Source organism: Pan troglodytes, chromosome 15 (assembly GCF_028858775.2).
Source record: "Pan troglodytes isolate AG18354 chromosome 15, NHGRI_mPanTro3-v2.0_pri, whole genome shotgun sequence".
NCBI classification, from domain to species: Eukaryota; Metazoa; Chordata; class Mammalia; order Primates; family Hominidae; genus Pan; species Pan troglodytes.
The window spans coordinates 50,910,821-50,933,464 of NC_072413.2; the positions used below are offsets into that span (position 1 = coordinate 50,910,821).

Here is a 22,644-nt window from a genome sequence, read left to right on the forward strand (position 1 = left end):
TTACTGCAAACCACACTGGACTTTTTTTAAAAAGAATTTTTATATAAACATTGTCCATGTTTAAATAAGAAGTCCAAATAAATTATTTTAATAAGTATGTGGGTTTTGGTCAGGTTTTCTGTTGGTTATTTCAACGTTACTCTTAGAAACACTCGGCCAGGCACGACGGCTCACGCCTGTAATCCCAGCACTTTGGGAGGCTGAGACGGGTGGATCACCTGTGGTCAGCAGTTTGAAACCAGCCTGGCCAACATGGTAAAACCCCGTCTCTACTAAAAATACAAAATTAGCTGGGCATGGTGGCGCATGCCTGTAATTCCAGCTACTCGGGAGGCTGAGGCAGGGGAATCGCTTGAACCCAAGAGGCGGAGGTTGCAGTGAGCTAAGATCATGCCATTGCACTCCAGCTGGGCAAGGAGAGTGAAACTCCGTCTCAAAAAAAAAAAAAAAACAACCAAAAGAAAACCCCACAAAGAAAGAAACACTGTGGGACATAACTAGGTTTTTATTTTGTTCTGTATTTTACAGGCTATTTTCTGATCGGTTTCTGAAACCTGAAAATGGAATTAGCAGAAGAACTATCCTGAACGAACATGTGACCACAGAGTAGGTAAATATAACTGCTCTTTAATTATTAATAAATTCGGGGTAAGTATATCTAATAAAGAGCAGAAATCATGTTAACAAGTAAATACTTGCTCCTTAAATTCTGCCACTTTCTTGAAAGCATCTAGGCATATCTGGTTTTTTTAAAAAACATACTACAGCATTTTTCAGCTAAAGTTACACAATTAAAAATCAAATATTTTCTTCATTCTTGTATATTTAAGATATAAAGTTAATCCACTTATCCTCAAATGTAATTTTTGGGGTTTCATGGATTAGCAATAATTACTATAATTAGGTAGGTTCAGAAACTCAGAAGTGATTTCAAGTATATCCTTTGAACCTAAGATTTATCTAATACAACTGCATCATTACTTCCTAGAGTTATTTTTAAAGGAGTAAGATTTAACATGTGAAGAGATCTAATGGTTTATGAATTCTACTTTTAATTCACAACGTACCCTCAGCTTTAAATGCCAGTGGGGCCATACTGGGATAAAATAAAGGCATTAGAAAATTCCAAGCCTCTGAATAAGCAGTTGTCTACACTGCTTCAACATTAAGTGGAGGCAGGGTGGTGGTGGTAATCTCTCTCTCCACCCATTCATTTCTCCAAAGTAAATCAAGTACTAGTATGTGGTGAAAAATCTAAAAAGTATTGAAGGATAAATAACAAATCCTTACATAACAAATCTCATGCCTGAGATATGATATGCTTCTAACAAAGTCACCACAGGCACCATTTAGTGGGAGACAGTAAGGCAAGCATTACATTTCGAAAAGTTCTCCCAAATGTTTCCGCCATATCCCCCAGGTTTGAGAGTCACTGTACTACATGATTCAAATGTATTTTTGTTCCTAGGTCATTTTCTGTCTGGCTCACAAACCAGGTAGTATTAAATGTATATTAATATGCATATTTACATTAGTAAAAGAATATTGTTAAGTAGCTTTTTTGTCTGTCTTAAGTAGATAAAGCAGTTCTTAACTAGATGGGCCCATGAGAATTGCTTGTAAAATCAATAATAATAATATTAAAAATACATGCTGGGACCATATCCCCAGATTTTTGCAGTAGCTCAGGGCTCCAGCGGCTTGTTTTATATAAGTTCTGTAGGCAATTCTGATTCCAGCTTTTATTTATTTATTTTTTTTGAGACGGAGTCTTGCTCTGTCGCCCAGGCTGGAGTGCAGTGCCACAATCTCAGCTCACTGCAACCTCTGCCTCCTGGGCTCAAGCGATTCCCCTGCCTCAGCCTCCGGAGTAGCTGGGATTGCGGGCGCCCGCCACCACACCCAGCTAAGTTTTTGTATTTTTAGTAGAGACAGGGTTTCACCGTATTAGCCAGGATAGTCACGACCTCCTGACCTAGTGATCTGCCCTCCTCGGCCTCCCAAAGTGCTGGGATTACAGGTGTGAGCCACTGCACCTAGCCTCCAGCTTCTTGATAATCACTAGCTTAGGGAAGGGAGAGAATGAAGGGTAGCAAGAATGACTTATTTTTCTAATGGTAGGTAGTTCCATATTGGAACTGGGTAGCCATTGGCTGCATATGAAGTGTGAAAAAGTGGTTTTCATTTCATTACAACAGTAACGAAGTAAACCTAACTCTCCACATTATGATACTGATCATTTCACTGACATGAGAATTTAGGACTTACTGATTTACTGTATGCCTTGTATCAAGAAGTAATTAACAGACTTAGAAATCTGTATAAGATTTCTAAATGTGTAAGAGTGGGGCTGGAGAAGAACGTAAGTAAGTAAACAAGATTTATACCAAAATAAAACATACCCAGAGGACTGAGACATGAAAACTTTAAAATAGCCATACCAAAATACTATACTAATTTATGCTCAATTTTACATTTCAATAAGGATAAGCTAGCATTTATGAGGCACTACACAAAGCAATGCTCCAGAACCTCTATAACAGAATATATAGCAATGTTTTTTTTTTTTTTTTTTTTTTTAAAGACAGGGGCTCACTGTCACCCAGGCTGGAATGAAGTAGTGTTAGTGTGCTCACAGCTCACAGCAGCCTCGACTTCCTGGGCTCAGGCAATCCTGCCTCAGCCTCCCAAAATACTGGGAATGCAGCAGGCCTGAGCCACTACACCCAGTGATAGCAACGAAATTTAATGTTCATTATAATTAGCATGTTATCAAACAGAAGATGAATCTAGTCTAATCTACACAGGCTATATAAATACTATACATATAAAAAAGCATGAGGGTGAGGAATTGAGAAACTGAGGTAAAGAAGGGTTCTCAGGGAAGATAAAGCGTTTCTGGTTAAAAAAGTATATTGAATACGTGCATTTATTTTCACTCCTTTCAAAATCATGTAAAAAATAAAACATAAACCTATAAGGGCCCCCAAAATGGAAGAAAATATCGGATAAGAAATCTCAGAAAAGTTTTGGGAGGCAGAAGTCAGATGGAACAGTAACTTTGTAAACTGGAGAAATATAAAACCAAGGTGTTTGTAGAAGGAGGTACCAATGGGTAACACCCTGATTCACTGTTCTAATCATCAAACTGAGGCACAGAAAACAGATAGACTACCTGAAAAAATTTAGTCCGCCCCAGCATCCCTTTCCTGTTCCATTACTGAATTAAACTCAGGTAACCTACTCCACAGACACACACCCTTTAGGATCCTTTACAAACAGAACCTGAATAGCCCTAGGGAAAAGATCTTTTAGATAGTGATGTTTGAAAAAGCTTGCTCAATATGTCTAAATACCTTACAGAGGGATGATGAGCTAAACTCCACCCAATATAGAGCTTCCTATTAGGTACTGATATTGCCCCAGGCCAGGCGCAGTGGCTCATGCCTGTAATCCTAGCACTTTGGGAGGCCGAGGCGGGCGGATCACGAGATCAGGAGATGGAGACCATCCTGACTAACATGGTGAAACCCCGGTCTCTACTAAAACTACAAAAAAAAAAAAAAAAAAAAAATTAGCTGGGCGTTGTGGCGGGCGCCTGTAGTCCCAGCTACTCCGGAGGCTGAGGCAAGAGAATGGCTTGAATCCGGGAGGCGGAGCTTGCAGTGAGCCGAGATCGCACCACTGCACTCCAGCCTAGACGACAGAGCGAGACTCTGTCTCAAAAAAAAAAAAAAAAAGCCCCAGCATTAAACATAGGAACAGCCAGCCAATGATTACTAGACACTTGAGAAAGGCTTCTGTGGTGGGCAGAATACTGAGGTTTAATATCCCTACCCATGGTTACACAAACACCAATCTAGGTACTGCTGTGAGGAGTTTTTGCAAATGAATTAAGATCACTTATCAACTGATTTTAGGGAGATTATCCTGGGTTATCTGGGTGAGCCCAATGTAATCACATGAGGCCTCCAGCACAGAAGAGGCAGGAAGAAGAGAGATGAGACAGAAGGAGTGGTCAGATAAATTCAGACAGAAGACCTTGACTTGCTGTTACTGGCTTTGAAGATAGAGGAAGGGGGCAACAAGCAATGTGGAGAGCCTCTAGGAGCTGAGAATGACCCCTAGCAGACAAGCCAGAGGGAACCTTAGTCTTACAATCACAAAGAACCAAATTCTACCAAGAAAAATTCATTCTCACAGCCCCCAGGAAGGAACGCAGCCCTGCTGACACCTTAACTTCAGCCACTTAAGAGGCTATAGAGGACACAGGTGAGCCACGTGTACACACCTTTAACCTACAGTGACTGTGAGATAAATTCGTGTTGTTTCAGGCTGCTAAATTTATGGTAATTTGTTATGGCAGCAATGCAACACCAACAAACCTTCTAACAGGAAAGGCAGAGACCAAACAAAAAGAAAAATAACTTATGAGAAACAGACACAATGCAGACTACAGAGAACAAAACACAACGTGCTTAATGAAGAGGCTGAGAAAAAGATAATGACATCTAGAAGAGATAAATAGGATAATATAAAAAACAATGAGAGGCCGGGCACGGTGGCTTACGCCTGTAATCCCAGCACTTTGGGAGGCCGAGGTGGGTGGATCACTTGAGATCAGGAATTCAAGATCAGCCTGGCCAACATGGTGAAACCCTGTCTCTACTAAAAATACAAAAATTAGCTGGGCATGATGGCGTGCATCTGTAGTCCCAGTTACTCAGGAGGCTGAGGCAGGAGAATTGCTTGAACCTAGGAGGCGGAGGTTGCAGTGAGCTGAGACTGCACCATTGCACTTCAGCTTGGGCAACAACAGCTAAACTCTGTCTCAAAACAAAAACAAAAAAGAGAGAGAGAGAGAGATTAAGAGACTTTAGATATTAACAACAGAGGGGGAAGGGTCCTTTCCATTATTTTCACTATTCTGTTGAAGTATAACTTATATAAAGTCCACAAATCTTAAATATATTTAAGAACACCTATATAACAAACATCCAGATAGAAATATAAAACACTGAAAACTGGCCAGACGCAGTGGCTCATGCCTGTAATCCCAGCACTTTGGGAGGCCGAGGCGGGTGGATTACCCAAAGTCAGGAATTCGAGACCAGCCTGGGCAACATGGTGAAACCCCATCTCTACTAAAAATATAAAAATGAGCCAGGCATGGTTGTGAGTGCCTGTAATCCCAGCTACTTGGGAGGCTGAGGCAGGAGAATCACTTGAACCCAGGAGGTGGAGGCTGCAGTGAGCTGGGGTCACACCACTGTACTCCAGCCTGGGTGGCTGAGCAAGACTCCGTCTCAAAAAAAAAACAAAAACAAAAACAAAAAAAAAACCCCCAAAACACTGAAAATTAAAATGTGACAGCCAGCAAAAAAAAAAATCCAATATAAAGTCAAGCAAGTGGATCGATCCAAGAACAATGTCTGACTAACAGTAACAGCGAGAACAGAGAAAACAAAGAGGAGGAAATTACCAAGGAAATAATATTATGAAACAACTCTGCGTAAATACAAGAAATATCCCCTGGTCAGAAGTCTCCATCACAATGAATGAAAATAAAACCCTAACCAGGCAGGGCACATTGTTACAAAATTTCAAAATGGCAGGGAAAAGAAAAGATCCTAAAAGTTTCCAGTGAGAAAAGGCAGTCTACAAAGAAGATTAAAAATAAAAATCAAGAACACTATTAGGAGGCCAGGCATGGTGACTCATGCCTGTAATCTCAGCACTTTGGGAGACGAAGGTGGGAGGGCTGCTTGAGGTCAGGAGCTCAAGACCAGTCTAGGCAACATAGTGATACCCCATCTCTACAAAAAATTAAAAAATTAGGCAGGCATGGTGGTGCACACCTGTAGTCTCAGCTACTGGAGAAGCTGAAGCAGGAAGATTACTTGAGGCCAGGAGTTAGAGATTAGAGTGAGCTGTGATTGTGCCACTGCAGTCCAGCCTGGGCAACAGAGCAAGACCCTGTCTCTTAAGAAAAGAAAATAAATAAAAGAAAAAAGAAAAAAAAAAACACTACCAGGACTATTAATAGCAACATTGGAAGCCAAAAGATAATTTAACAATGACTTCCAAATTCTGAGAGAAAAATAATTTTTGATCCAACAATTCTATCAAAGGGCAGAATAAAGAGAAATATAGTATCTCAAAAATTTACATCCTATTCACCTTTTTCTTACTACCCTGATGGAGAATATATTCCACCAAAATAAGAGAGCAAATCAACACTGAGGAAAACTCAAAGATCAAATACAAGAGAGAAGATAATGCTGACGGGAAATCCTAGGGCTGTGACTGTACACCTTGGCCAATAAAATATCCACCCCAGAGTGCAAGAGGATGTCTAGGAAGAAAAAAAGAAAAGTGGGGAGATTGACTATAATCCGAAAATGTATTTGATCATGTTGAAAATTAAGGAGAATAATAGAAAGTAAACGAATCAGCAACAAATATATGTTGCAAAAGCAGCAAATGATAAAAAAGATATATGACACACTTTGGGAAGCAAAGATGGGAAAACTGCTTGAGCCCCCAGGAGTTAGAAACCAGCCTGGCGCCTGTAATCCCAGCACTTTGGGAGGCCGAGGTGGGTGGATCGATCACCTGCGGTCAGGAGTTTGAGACCAGCCTGGCCAACATAGTGAAACCTCATCTCTACTAAAAATACAAAAAGTAAGCTGGGTGCGGTGGCTCACGCCTGTAATCTCAGCACTTTGGGAGGCCAAGGTGGGCGGATCACCTGAGGTCAGGAGTTGGGAGACCAGCCTGGCCAACGTGGTGAAACCACGCCTCCACTAAAAATTAAAAAATTAGCTGGGCATGGTGGCATGTTCCTATAATCCCAGCTACTCAAGAGGCTGAGACAGGAGAATTGCTTGAACCTGGGAGGTGGAGGTTGCAGTGAGTCAAGGTCGCGCCATTGCACTCCAGCCTGGGTGACAGATAAAGACTCTGTCTCAGAAAAAACAAACAAAAAAAACAAAAATTAGCCAGGCATGGTGGCATGTGCCTGTAATCCCAGCTACTCGGGAGGCTGAGGCATGAGAATCGCCTGAACCTGGGAGGTGGAGGTTGCAGTGAGCCGAGATTGCACCACTGCACTCCAGCCTGGGTGAAAGAGCAAGACCCTTTCAAAAAAAAGAAACAAACAAACAAACAAACCAGCCTGGGAAATATGGTGAGACCTAATCTCTAAAAGGAGGGGAAAAAAAAAAAAAAGGCATACGAGACAGGAAAGGTAAAAATACACATTTTGGCTCAGGAAGTAAAAATGTCTGCTTTGTTAATGTAAACAATGACAGTGATTCAGCCAAAAATTATAATAGTTATAATAAAGAAGAAAGGGTTGAGGCCAGGTGAGGTGGCTCATGCCTGCAATTCCCAGCACCTTGGGAGGCTGGGGCAGGTGGATAACTTGAGGTCAGGTGTTCCAGACCAGCCTGACCAACATGGTGAAACCTCATCTCTACTAAAAATACAAAATTAGCTGGGTGTGGTGGCGTGCGCTTGTAATCCCAGCTACTCAGGAGGCTGAGGCAGGAGAATCGCTTGAACCGGGAAGGCAGAGGTTTCGGTGAGCCAAGATTGCGCCACTGCACTCCAGCCTGGGGAACAGAGCGAGACTCCATCTCAAAAAAAAAAAAAGAAAGAGTTGAGTGGAAAAACATCAACAGATACCTAAAATTGATAAATCAAGAAGTAACAGTATAAGCACATATTTAGAATTATGAAAATAAAAGCCAGAAACAGTAAACGAGTAGAAAGTGGTAGGGAATGCAAGCAGGCACTGGGGAGAAACTGGGCAGGAAAGTAGTCTCATGGTATAAGCCTTTTTTACTTTAATTCAGCATTTATTGCTTTGATTAAAAAATAATTTCAAAAATCTTTCTGCTTACTGAATAAAGAATGCATTGGAAAGAACAAGAATGGATAAAGGAGAGTGCTTAGGAGGCTCCTGGAGCAGGAAGAGGTGGTGGCGAATAGACTACCGGAGCAGTGGAGGGTGGAGATGGAGAGACGTGGAAAGACTGAAGACATATCCTCGAGACAAAACGAACATTTCGAGGTGATGAGATGTGTAGGTGAGGAAGAGGGCAATGCTAAGGATTTCTCCCGTGTGTCTGGTATGTGTACCTGGGATGGAAGAGCCTTTTACTACTATGGCGATTGCCTGGAGGAAGGGCAGAAAGGAGGGAAGAGGGAGCACAGAGATTTGGAAAGGAATGCCATGAGTTCAGCCTTGAGCATGTTCAGTTTAAAATTTTGGTTAAAGAAATGGTTTTGTTATTATATGTAATGCTTCAGTGAGCATATGATGGCTTTCTAAGAAAGATGCACGGCTAGAAGAAAATCTAGGAAAAATTAAGAATGGAGGATTTCAAGTAAGTTGGGGTAAAAGGAACTTGATTTACTCTCCTGTTTTATTTAAACAATAAGAAATAAAGGAAAAGAAAAAGAAACACTTTCAGACATTAGGCAACAAGATGCACGAAAGAAAGACCAGAAGGATGAGCTGAGTGCACCAGCTTACTGCCTATGGGCAGGGGAGGGGCGCATGGGGCCTGGTCTTGCAGAGTTGAGAGATCTGGGATGGCATTCAGGGATGACAAGGTGGCTAGAATGTGCGGGGCAGGGGACAGGAGAGAAGGGAGCTCCACAGAGAGTGCTCTGGAGGTCTGCAGAGGTGTTCCCTGGAGTCTAGCTACCAGAGACTGTGGAAAGAACCGACGGCTAAAAGAGTTAATGTTCCTGTCAAGGAGAGCAGAAAGACAGAGTACTGAGAAGAATCCCCAGAAGACTATGACCTCAGTAATGAGGCTAAATTAGTGCTAAGGCTAATGTTGCCTCTGGTCTATCCTAATAAAGCTTCAAAGCAAAAGAATCCAACTAATTCCAAGTAATTTGGTGATCAGAAAAAAATTCAAGACTACTCAATACAAAAAAATCCAGCCACTATGACGCATAATGACACATAGTCAGGAGTAAAGGGTGGGGGTGGGGAAGCACAAATAACTCAGATGATAAAGAATATTGTAATAGCTATATAAAAATACTCCATATGTTTAAGAAACTAGAGGAAAACACACATAATAGAAAAATGAAAAATCTATATAAAAATGAAGCCAAAATCAAACTTCTAGTGATGAAAAATACATCTTAAATGAAAAAGGCACTGGATGGGATTAACAGCAAATTAGCAGCAGAAAGATCAATGGACTTGAAGATATGAATAAATCTTAAAGAAAGTATTTCAGGATACATCATAATCAAATTGCTGATAACCAGGGTAAAGATAAAATCTTCCAAGGCAGACAGAAAACATACAGAGGAACAATAACAGACTTCTCTGAAATTATGCAAACCAGAAGACAACTGAGGGACATCAATTATTGGGGGGGGGGGGGGGGGAATTTAGAATTCTTCTCCCAGCTGCAGTGTCTTTCAAAAATGAAGGCAAAATAAAAAAAAAATGTTTTTGAGACAGGGTCTCCCTCTGTTGCCCAAGTTGGGGTGCAGTCACACAATCTCAACTCACTACAACCTTTGCTTCCCAGGCTCAAGCGATCCTCCCCGCTTAAACTCCTGAGCAGCTGGAACTACAGGTGCATGCCACCATGCCCAGCTAATTTTTTGGTATTTTTTGGAGATGGGGTTTCGCCATGTTGCACAGGCTGGTCTTGAACCCCTGGGCTCAGGTGATCTTTGGCCTCCCAAAGTGCTGGGACTACATGTAGGCATGAACCACTGTGCCTGGACCAAATCAAAACTTTTATAAACAAACAAAAGGTCAAAACTTCATAACCAGTAGACTTGCACTATAAGAAGAGAGGCATATGAAGTTCTTCAGGCAGAAGAAAAAGGAGACTACATGGAAAGGATACTTATAAAGAGCACTGAAAAATGGTAAATACATGATATGAAAAACCATTTTGCTTATTTTTAAATACTTCATTGCTTTAGGGCGAAAATAACGTACTGTGGGGTTTAGCATATATAGGAGTAAAATACATGACACAAAAAGGACAGGAAGGGAGAAATGAAACTAAACTGCTGTAAGGTTATTATACTATGTGTGAAGTAGTATATTATTTGAAGGTAGGCTGAATAAGTTAAAGTCATATACTGTAAACCCTAGAGCAACCATTAAAATAGCAAAACGAAGGTCGTAATAGCTAGTAATTCACAAGTGGAGATGAATGTAATCAAAACAACCACCCCCCCCCCCAAAAAAAAACCCCACCAAAAACCCCTTAATCTACTAGAAAGGAGGGAAACAGAAAAGAAATGGGACAACAGAGTTCATAAATTGGTCTTCACCAAAATGAAAACTTTTGCTCTTAGAAAACACTGTTAATGAAATGGTAAGCCACAGATTGTGAGAAAATATTTGCAAAACATATCCAATAAAATTTCCATATCTGGGATATGCAAAGAATGCTTACAACACAATCAGATGACAGCCTAATTTAAAAGACGGACAGACGAAGGACTCAAACAGACACCTCACCATTATATGGGTGGCAATTAAGCACATGAATAGATGCTCAACATCATTAGTCACTAGGGTAATGCGAATTAAAGCCACAAGGAGATAGGCTCTCACACCTGCTAGAATACCCCAAACTGAAAAATGTTTCAAGGACACAGAGCAACTGGAACTCTCAAGTACTGCCCGGCAAAGTACTGCCCGGCAGAATGCAAAATAGTACAGCCACTTTGGAAAAGAATTTGACTATTTATTACAAGCTGAAACATCCACTTATCATATGACCCAGAAACCTACCGTAGTTTTTATTGTTCTTGAGTAAATACCTATGTTCCCACAAAGACCTGTAAGTGAATGGTCATAGAAGCTTTTTTTAAAAATAATGAGCCCAGCCCTTCGACTGGTGAATGGATAAACAAATTATGGTATATCCATACAACAGAGTACTACTCAGTAATAAGATGGAGTTGATAACACACAACATGGATGAAGGTCAGACGCATTATGCTAAGTGGAAGAAGCCATAAAGAAAAGACCAAATACTATAGGATTCCATTTATATAACATTTTAGAAAAGGCAAGACTATAGTGGCAGAGGGCAGATAAGTGGATGGCAGAGGTCGGAAGGGTAAAGAGGACTGCCAGCAGAGGGGCATCAGGGAACTGTCCTACATCTTGCTGGTGGTCCACTGGTCAAAATGCACTGAATTTTGCCATTACGATTATTTTGCCTTAAATTATACCTTAACAAAGCTGATCAAAAGGATAAATAAAATTAAAGGACATGGCTTATAAGACGCCCCTTGGGTCCTCAATAAAAATTTCATTTTTTATTTCTTTAAACTCCTGGCTCTATTGCTCAGTTTGACTGACTAGATACTTAAAAGGGCATGTGGCATGTCTGCTGATGGGCTAACTGACCTGCCATTTCTCAGCCCTCTTGCTTGCGGCTAGCATAAGGAAACTGGAAAAGTCAAGTCATATTCATGTTTTCCCAGTCTCCCTTGCAGCTAAGGGCAGCCATATGACCCAAGGTGGGCCAGGAGGATGTGAGGGGGGCTTCTGGGATGTTCTGCTTTGCTGTTAGGACACAGGTGTGGAAGAGAGAGAGGTGAAAGAGAGAGAGGTGCCTCCTGAATGCAGCTATAGGTTGAGCACCCCTAACCTTACTAAAATGCTCACTGGAGCATTTCCTTTGAATGTCACATTGGCAGTCAAAAAGTTTCGAATTTTGGAGCATTTCAAATTTCAGATGAGGGCTACTCAACCCATGTATGCCTGGAGCTCTAGGAAGTATCTTACAATCATGAGGCCAACCTGACATGCTGAGGGGTGAGGAACTGAGGGATGGAAAGAGCTTGTCCTTGAAGACACAACTGAACAACAAATACAGTTCCAGCAACCACTTCATTTTCTCAAGTAACTTCTTATGTGAAAAAGAAGGCTCTTATTAGTTTAAGGCACTGTTAAATCTAGATTTCTGGCTGGGCATGGTGGCTAATGCGTGTAATCCCAGCACTTTGGGAGGCTGAGGCAGGTAGATCACTTGAGGTCAGGAGTCCAGGACCAGCCTGGCCAACATGGCGAAATTCCACCTCTGCTAAAAATACAAAAATAAGCCAGGTGTGGTGGCGGGCACATGTAATCCCAGCTACTCAGGAGGCTGTGGCAGGAGAACTGCTTGAACCCGGGAGGTGGAGGCTGCAGTACAAAAAAGTAGTTTAAGTGATTCTTCATTTCCTTTTCATCTTTATTTAAAAATCCCTCATGCCTGTTATCCCATCACTTTGGGAGGCCAGGGTGGGTGGATCACGAGGTCAAGGGATCGAGACCATCCTGGCAAACATGGTGAAACCCTGTCTCTACTAAAAATACAAAAATTAGCTGGGCATGGTGGAGCGCGCCTGTAGTCCCAGCTACTCGGGAGGCTGAGGCAGGAGAATCGCTTGAACCCAGGAGGTGGAGGCTGCAGTGAGCCGAGATTGCACCACTGCACTCCAGCCTGGCTACAGAGCGAGACTCCATCTCAAAAACAAATAAATTAATTAAAATAGAGTAAATAAAAATCCAATCTTTTTGTTACCACTAAAAGCCAAATTTGTACAGAGTCCTTATGTACAGCTTAATTTACCTAAATCACTTCTATAATTACAAAAATTTTTTAAACACAACTGAGCTTTAGTCAATCTGAGTTCTGTTCCACTAGCATTTTGTGCTTCTCCATCCCTATCAAATAGATTCTTCTTCACAAGGCTAGAACAGAAAGAGAAAAAATAGGAATGAATTAGCATGTATCTAATGCCGAAAGACCCAAATGACATGTCCTATTGATAACATAGAATGGTAACAAGCTCTAAACACAAAATATGTTATTTTATAGTAGCTCTCTGTTGTCAGATTTTGGGAGAAAAAGTTTCATTTCCTCTTAAGAAGGCTCTTCATTTGTGAAGCCTGTGTGCCAGAATACGTTACATTAAAAAAAAAAAAAATGACGTTCTTTGACAACAGTCTTTCTGTCCAAAAGAAAAGGAAAATGCAACAAAAACTTCATTTAATTATTACACAGAAGCACTGATCTGAAAGTGCATTTTTGGAAGAAAAAATTATTACAAAGAAGCATTTTCTCAAGAGTTAAATTATAAAAGAAAGATAATTTTTACCAAATAAAAAGCTTGGAAATGATGTCAGTGTTCAGCAAAAGTAGGTTATTTCCCTTTAAATAGTGTTCTGCTGGTCTTGGATCACTGTCCTTTTTCAGTGTTTGGCACACCCTTCACATTTACTTGGTAACCTTAGGTAACAATATATTTTGGTAGCAGTGGAAATGTCCTCATCTTTCTTAGTTTTAATTCTACTGCTCGTACAGTAAGTAAGCAAAAGCCACAAGAGTAGATACAAGAGAGTTAAATTAATTAAGGGGAAATATTTAACAACTTGGGTTGAAAATGAAGTAATCCAAAATAATTAACAGAAAAAACCCTAATTATTCCTGGGAAGAGTTATATACTGTCACTTCAGTGTTCGGTTTCAGTGGTGAAAAAAAAATAATAAACCACTAATGTTTCCCATAATGTAATTCCGGGGTTGGCAAACTTTTTCTGTAAAGATAGTAAATATTTTACGGTATGCAGCTCTACTCAACATTGCTGCTATAACGCAAAAGCAACCACAGACAATACCTAAGCCAATGAATGTAGCTGTATTCCAATACAACTTTATTTATGAACATGGGAATTTGAATTTTTATAATTTTCACAGCATAAAATATTATTTTAACTTTTCTTAACCGTTAAAAAAATGTAAGAGCCTAATTATAATTAGTTCTTGAGCTACACAAAAGCAGGCTGTGGGCTGGGCACAGTGGCTTACGCCTGTAATCCCAGCACTTTGGGAGGCTGAGGCGGGCTGATCACAAGGTCAGGAGATTGATACCATCCTGGCTAACATGGTGAAACCCCGTCTCTACTAAATAAACAAAAAATTAGCTGGGCGTGGTGGCGAGCGCCTGTAGTCCCAGCTACTAGGGAGGCTGAGGCAGGAGAATGGCATGAACCCGGGAGGCAGAGCTTGCAGTGAGCCAAGATCGCGCCACTGCACTCCAACCTGGGTGACAGAGTGAGACTCCATCTCAAAAAAAAAAAAAAAAAAAAAAAGCAGGCTGCGGGCCAGAGTTTGCCAACACAGTTTAATCACTTGGCAAATCAAATACCCTTCCCTCTTTTCTAACACACATATGAAAATTTTGTAGACTTCCGAGGAATATTTATAGCAATAACAGTGTTAAATTATGTATTAAATATGCATTTATTAAATATATATTACATTATTATTTAAGACCAATTAGCTGTTTTCTTATTTACTTTTGTAGCCAAACCTCAATTGTGTAACTGTTTGACTGGATCTTTACACCCTAGTTTTTCTCCTGGTTTCCTCCAGATGGAGACCCCATCCTAGGAACCCTGCTCTGTGATATTGACCCCCACCCTACCCCCAATTCTTCATGATGTTAAGTAGACTGCAGCACAGAGCCTGCTATCAGATACTCCCCTTCCCTGTCGTGCTGCCAGCATGAGAAGACATCTATCTATTCACACATGTCAAGTACTTGGACTCTCACCAAATACTGTGATCATCTAAATTTTATGTACCTCCTAGATTTCTGAAATCTGTGCCCTTGGTATCTGCTCCTTCATGTAAACACGACTAGTCTATAAAGCACAATCCCTTTTGTTTTGGACAATTTCATAATCAAGTGCCTTAGTTCTTGGAGTATTCTCTAATATATCTACAAATAAAATTACCACTCATTAAGACCCTCTCTTTTCTGCAGGAAAGACTTTAGTCTTATAATTTATCAAAATATTATGTAAATTTCTACCCATTAATACTAACGGTTCACAGACCCTTAACAGCTGTTAAGACTGTTTAGAGGAAATATAATGTAACTACCCAGTGAAGCAGAAATTCCCTGAACATCCTGTAACAGATCACTACTTTTTTTTTTTTTTTTTTTTTTTTTTTTTTGAGACAGAGTCTTACTCTGTTGCCCAGGCTGGAAAGCAGTGGTGTCATCATGGCTCACTGCAACCTCCACCTCCCGGTTCAAGCGATTCTCCTGCCTCAGCCTCTCAAGCAGTTGGGACCACAGGTGTATACCACCATGCCCGGCTACTTTTTGTATTTTTAGTAGAGACAGTGTTTCACCATGTTGGCCAAACTGGTCTTGAACTCCTGGCCTCAAGTGATCTGCCTGCCATGGCCTCCCAAAGCGCTGGGATTACAGGTGTGAGCCACCATGCCTGGCCATAGATCATTACTTTCCATTCGATCCCAGTGAGAGGATTAACTGATCCTTATTTCTTTATTCCATCATTTTTTCCCTCTTATTCATTCAATTAATGTTCTCTAAGGTCATGCCCTATGCTGAGAATACAAAGATGGAAAGGCATGTTTCTGACTTTAGAAGTTCACATTCTAGAGATAAACAAAAACATAAAAAGCTAAAAGTGATTTTGATCCTTGAATGAAAGATAGCTTTCTTTTCTTGTTTATACAAATATTACATATTAAATTGTTAAAAACAGCAACAACAAACAATTGCAAAAGTGTAAGAACACAATTGGGGATAAAAAGCACGAACTTGAAATATCACCCCGAGATAACCTCTGTCAACATTCTAGTGAAATACCTCTGAGTATATCTCTAGGTGGATATTTAAACATAAATGGGATAATGTAGATATGCTTATTACATAGTATCTTTTTGTAATCTAAATTTCTAACATTGCAAATGCAAAATTCTAACACTATGAGATCCCCCGGGAGTAAATGGGCCAATATACTCAATGCATGGATGAGCGCTCTCACTGGATATGGCTTCTCTGTCCTTAGAAGCTAGATGTTGCTGCCACTTCTGCCACTAGAATGAGGTATTTGTTATCCTGGCTTCAGTCACGAGTTCCTGATTCAAAGTTCCAGGAGACATTTTCTGATGTGCATGTAACCTAGACTTGGCCAACTGCCTGCACTCTATCTATGAGGAGGGTTGGGAAACAACTGTCTGGACTTTATGGTTTCTGTAGGAGGGAGGTGGGCTTTGTCTCACATTTTGGAAATGTCATAAGATATGACATTTCCAAACACAGAGCCAGAAGTTCAATGCCATGCAGCCAAAAACAGTAGTGGTAGTAGTAGTAGTAGTAGTAGTAGTAGTAATGAAAGACCAACCACCCACTACAGATATATTTAGGAAGGTGGAGCAGTATTAGCGTAACAACCTGAAAATCTTCTCAACATCTAACTTCATTCTATACAGCAGAGTGTGGAATGAAGAATTAATGCATAAAACATTTTATAGGAAAAAAGCGACGAGATTTGATGACAGGATGCCAGTGAAGATAGGTATAAGGAGCTCCAGATTCTTGTCTCAGAGAGTGACAAGAACCACATAGGTAGGTTCTTGTCTGTCTCTGCGTGATCTTGGGCAAGTCACTCCCTAAGCTCCATTTGGTTAAAATTCCCATGCATTCTTGAGTTAAAGGCACTAGCAATTAAAACAAAAAACAGGCTAAATGTGGTGGCTGCTGCCTGTAATCCTACTGCTTTGGGAGGCCGAGGCAGGTGGATTGCTTGAGCACAGAAGTTAAAGACCAGCCTGGGTAACATAGCAAGACCCCGTCTCTACAAAAAAAAATATATATATAAATATTAGCCAGGCATGGTGGTGCATGCCTGTGGTCCCAGCTACTTGGGAGGCTGAGGCAGGAGGACTGTTTGAGCCCAGGAGGTCAAGGATGCAACGAGCTGTGTTCACACCACTGCACTCCAGCCTGGGTGACAGAGCAAGATACTATCTCAAAAAGCAAAAAACAAAACAGGAAAAGATCTCCCCCCAAAACAACAACAAATATTAAACTGAATGTCAAATGTTAAAAGCATTTCCATTTAAGTCAGTAACAACACAACAGTCATCATTACTGCTATTATGCAATACTGTACTAGAGGTTTAATCCAATACCATAAGATAAAGAAATAAGATGTATAAAAATGGGAAAGGAAGAGAGAAAAGTTATTATTTAGAAGAGACATGATTGCTTACATAGAAAATCCAAGAGAAGGCCAGGCGTGGTGGTTCATGCCTGCAATCCCAGAACTTTGGGAGGCCGAGGCAGGCGGATCCCCTGAGGTCAAGAGTTCCAGACCAGCCTGGCCCACATGGCAAAACCCCGTCTCTACTAAAAATACAAAAATTAGCCAAGTATGATGGTGCGCAACTGTAGTCCCAGCTGCTTGGGAGGCTGAGGCAGAAGAAGTACTTGAATCCAGGAGGTGGAGGTTGCGGTGAGCGAAGATACCACCATTGCACTCCAGACTGGGTGACAGAGGGAGACTCTGTCTCAAAATAAATACATAACAAAAAATAAATAAAAATTAAAAAACAAGAAAATCCAAGAGAATCAATAAATTATCAGAATTTATCAAAGAGTTCAGTAAGGTATCAGATATTAGATTATAAGAAAAAAAATAAACAGCATTCCTAATAGCAGTATCCAATTAGAAAAAGTATAAAGCCCCTGGAAGAAACCTTTTTTTAAAAAGCACAATATCTTTCTAGACAAAATGTGATTTAAGGGCAAAAAAGATTACTTCAACAAAAGGAGACAGATTTTATTCATGAATGGTAAGATCTACATAACATTAATGCATGCATTTCCAATCAATTACTATGGAATTTTCCCTAGAAATTAACAAACTGTTTCAAATTTCATATAGAAACATACAATTCCAAAATCAACCCACGCAATTCTGAAAAACAGCAAAGAAGAGGTACTTGCTCTATCAGATACAGAGATTTATTATGAGGCTACAGACATTCAAATAGTGTACTATCCATGTAAGGACATATAAATGGATCAATGGAAAAGAAGAGAGCATACAAAAACAGATCCATACAACATGGAATTTTGGTTTATGACAGAGCTGACATTATGCTTATGTGGAGAAATAACAGACAATTCAATAAACAGTGTTGGCTAGCATTTTCTCCTAAAATATGCTATACTACATCTCTATTTCACCAAACACACAAAAGTAAATTCTAAGTAGACAAAAGCAGTAAACATGAAAAACAAAACTCTAAGAGTACTAGCAGAAAATATAGATGATACCTGTAATTCAAAATAGGAATAGCTTTTTTAAACAATACCCCACAAACACAAACCAATGTTAACTTCTACATGACCAAAAAAGACAAAAATAAAAAGTACATAAAATCAATCATGAACAAAGGTTTATAATAGACCAGGAGAAATTATCTGCAGCACATATTAGAATTTATAAAGAACTACAAATCAATGGTGAACGATAAAACAAAAGAAGAATGGACGAACAGACATATGTCCACTTGAAAGCCTGCATACAGATGTTTACAGCAGCTTTATTCAAAATGAAGCAACCAAGATATCGTTTGGTGAGTGGATAAACAACCTGTGACACATCCAGACGATGGAATATTATTTAGCACTAAAAAGAAATGAGCTGGCTGGGCTTGGTGGTTCACACCTGTAATCCCAGCACTTTGGGAGGCGGAGGTGGGTGGATCGCCTGAGGTCAGGAGTTCGAGACCAGCCTGGCCAACATGATGAAACCCCATCTATACTAAAAATACAAAAATTAGCCCGGTTTGGTGGCAGGTGCCTGTAATCCCAGCTACTTGGGAGGCTGAGGCAGAAGAACTGCTTGAACTCGGGAAGTGGAGGTTGCAGTGAGCCAAAATCACGCCACTGCATTCCAGCCTGGGCAACAGAGCGAGACTCGTCTCAAAAAAAAAAAAAAAAAAGAAGAAGAAGAAAAGAAAAAAAAAAGAAATAAGCTATCAAGCCACAAAAAAACATGGAGGAAACTTAAATGCCTATTACGAAGTGAAAGAAACCAATATGAAAAGGCTACATACTGTATGAGTCCAAACATATGATATTCTGGAAAGGGCAAAACTAGGTAAAAGGATGAGTGGTGGTGATGAGGAGAGAGGGATGAATAGGCAGAGCACAGAAGATTTTTAGGACAGTCAAACTATTCTGTACAATACCACAACAGTAGATACACGAGTATATATTTTTCCAAGCCCACAGCATGTACAACACCAGAAGTGAACCCTAACATAAACTACTGTCACTGAGTGATAATGGTATGTCAAGGTAGGTTCACCAGTTACAATAAATGTACCACTCTGGTACAGACTTTGAGAGTAGGGTAGGTTGTGCATGTGTGAGGACAGAGGGTGTGTGGGAATTCTCTGTACTTTTGCTCAACTTTGCTGTGAACCTACAACTCCTGTAAAAACTACAGTTTATTAATTTCTCAAAAATGGACAAATGATATAAACAATTAAAAAAAGGAACTTAGATGTCCAATAATGATTTAAAAACATATTTAGCTTTGTAAACTAAAACGAAATACTGTCTTTTTCTCTTGGAAACAAAAACAACAAAACAGACCATAATCAAGTGTTAGTGAGGATTTGTGGCAACGGGTTTTCATACATTGCTAGTTGGAATATAAACTGGTATAACCAACTGGGAGACAATTTGACAGTACTCTGAAATGAATTATGTATATATTTAAAACAGCAATTTTACTTCTACTTCTAGGTGGATACTTGAGAGAAATTCTTGCACACACGTACAAAACTTAGTAAGAAAATACCTACGTGGTAATGGCAATAACATATACAGTTTATGGATATATACACACAGAGATACGTGTGTGTGTGTGTGTGTGTCTGTGTATTTTACAGTACAGTACTGGATACACACTGAACTTATGATAGTAGTTGCTTTGTAAAGGGAAGTTAGGATAATGAGACTCAAGAATTTTACCAGTATTACTTTGACTTCAAGTCATATTTGTCATTTGACAAAATGACAAAATATCAACAATTATTAATTCCAGATAATGGGAATTTGGTATTCTTTGTATTTTTCTCTATTTTAATAATAATAATACAAACCCTGTTTCACTTAGAAAAAAATTTCAAGGGCATTAGATCAAAAAGGCAATGTGAATCTACCTGTATCTCCCCTCCTACATCCCGAATCCCCTGAAATGACAGCAAAAGATATTTAAAAATTGTAGGCGGGGAGGGAAGATGAACATCCATAACAGTGCTAGGAGACAGGAAACTACAGTAAGAGGGTAAATAATGAGTGATTCTTGAAGACAGAAAAAAGTTGGTATTGGTTTAAGGGAAGCCACAGCCCAAACTAAACACAAGAAATGGGTGAGGATTCAGACTCCTCCAAGCTCCAAGCCTACAAGCATAAGCAGCAGGCAGGGCTCTGGGTTAAGAGGTAGGTAGTCTCAGCACCTCCATACTGTCCACAGGTCAGTGCTTGAGGCATTGTACAGGAGCAGCATTTGCCCACAGGCTCTAGCAGTGAGTGTGGGTGCTGACACCAGCAAGGAAGATTGGGTACTCTGGCGCTAGCCCAACTAAAATATTTTCAAATGTTTTCAGCAATATTTAAAACATTTGAAAATGTTGCAGCATTTGCTCTAAGAGTGAAGCAACCTAACTGATCATTAACAGGGAAATGTGGTTATAAATTATACTTGATCTTAGCCAAAAAGGCCAAGAAGTAATTGGATGTAAATTAATAGTACGTCTATACTCTGAATTACAGCTTAAAAGAATGTATAACACATAGAAAGATCTCTAAGACATTACTAAGTTTAAAAAATACATATAAAATGCTCCTATTTATTAAAAAAAATCCGATATGTATGGATAAATAAATGCATAGAAAATCACCAAACTGTCAAGAATGATTACTTAGGGGAAGGGGGAGCTTACTATGTATGTCTATATTCATTGATTCTTTTACAACAGAGTGTATTTATAAATTACTAGTATAATTTAAAAATTTAACATGAATAAAAAACTGCAGTTCTTTATTTGGAATTAAAATATGAGAAGTCACTAAATGTATCTTTAACCAAGAATTTCTCAAATAGGAAAAAATACAGCAGAGTTCTGCACTAGTGGTAGTGACAGCAGTTCACATTTTCTCAGATGGTTGAATACTTCCTGTCATATGACATAACTGGGTCAGCCAAAGTAACCCACATCTCATTTCAGAATGCATAAATAGAAATACTACAGAGATGTTCAAATTGTAGACTGGTGAAGGAAGACAACACTCATAGTCATTTCCTTAGGAGCTGTGTCAGGCCTTCAATGGAGGAAGTGACACAATCTGCCTGAATCACTAAAATCAAATAGTGACTTATGTGAAGGAAACATTGCAAAGCCATTTATGTTCCCCTGAAAATAGTGCCTGTTCCTTTAACCTCTCCATAAAAATAAAGTATTAAATAACAAATATCAGATACAATTCTAGTAAGGAAAGAATCTCTACTAGGTTCTTCCTGTTCCACCTTAACCCAGCATTTATCTTAATATAAAAACTTTAATGAAGTAGAAATTTCACACACATACATATATACACAGATAGTTCAGCCCATGCCCCATCCCTTGGGATAAGCTATGTCAGTCATCGGTCATCTGTACATCACATAACTCGTATTTTAAGAAGAATTTATGTAATACTTACTAAAAGTCTTACAGATGTCAGAAACAGCTTTGAAGACTCTATCAGAGAAATTCACTTTCACCTTCACATACTTCATGTTGGGAAGCTGCAGGCGGAGCAGTTTGTGCTGAGGGGTGAACTGAAGCTTAGCATCTGCCTGAATACCATACTTATCTAAGGTCCAATGTGTCTTCAGAAGCCAAGTTCTCTTCTTTTCCCACCAGAGAGCATGGTCAGACCAATCCTTTTTTACATCTATAAAAAACAAACAATAAACAAACAAATCACTTAAAAATCACCAAGGTGATTTTGAGAAATTAAAAGCAGAAAACTAGATAATTGGGTATTTAACAGCAATAATTAATTAACTACTAAGTTACTGTTATGTGACAGGTACAAAAGAAACATTAACAGCTGAGAAAACATGCTCTGTCCTGAAAAGCCAGTACACAAGGCAGCTGAGGCAGAATATATAGGGCAACTAAGAATGTTTGAGTCAATTACAAAATGGGACACATGGATGACAGAGAAAGTACCCTCTTGTTCTCAGAAAACAGAATCCTGAGGGCTAGAATAGGAAGGATTAATAAAGACAAGGAGTTGGTGGGCTTGGAACTCGTCCTATAGGAATGGACAATAACATTCTGATGAGAAACTGAACAGACTGTGGTTTATGAAGTTGCAGAAATGTGTGAAGGTGAATAATGGGTGGTGAAAAGATGGGGAACCAAAGTGAACAGAGAACAGTATCCTAGGTGAAGAGGAGGAACAGGGAAAACACCCATAAGAAACACTATAACTTAAGAGAAAGCTCTAAAAATAAAAAATAAAAAACTACATTCTGGCCACATGTGCTCTCCCAAATAGATCCCCGAAAATGGATCTAAAGTCACACTGCCCAACATTTTTCTCTGAGCACGTTTTGGTACAAGTATAACAGGAAACATTAATATCTGTTCAACTATTTAACAGCCTTATGCAACTAAATGAAACCAAATAAAGAAAAGAATGTAATTTACACAAGATTTAGCTACCCCCAGATAAGGCAGGTCATAAC

General features: G+C 39.6%; 1 protein-coding gene across 7 annotated transcripts in view; it reads right to left on the minus strand.

Moving 5' to 3' along the window:
* The window catches only part of FERMT2 (FERM domain containing kindlin 2), a 94,727-nt gene that overhangs the window by 41,216 nt on the left and 30,867 nt on the right, over positions 1 to 22,644 (minus strand). For all 7 annotated transcript variants that reach the window (XR_001709163.4, XM_003314325.6, XM_003314326.6 and 4 more), the window contains exon 3: positions 21,609 to 21,842. Coding sequence is in view for 6 of the 7 variants with exons in the window: in XM_003314325.6 (XP_003314373.1) it covers positions 21,609 to 21,842 (234 nt within the window). In the remaining variant the exon portion in view is untranslated. The remainder of the gene's footprint in view (positions 1 to 21,608; positions 21,843 to 22,644) is intronic.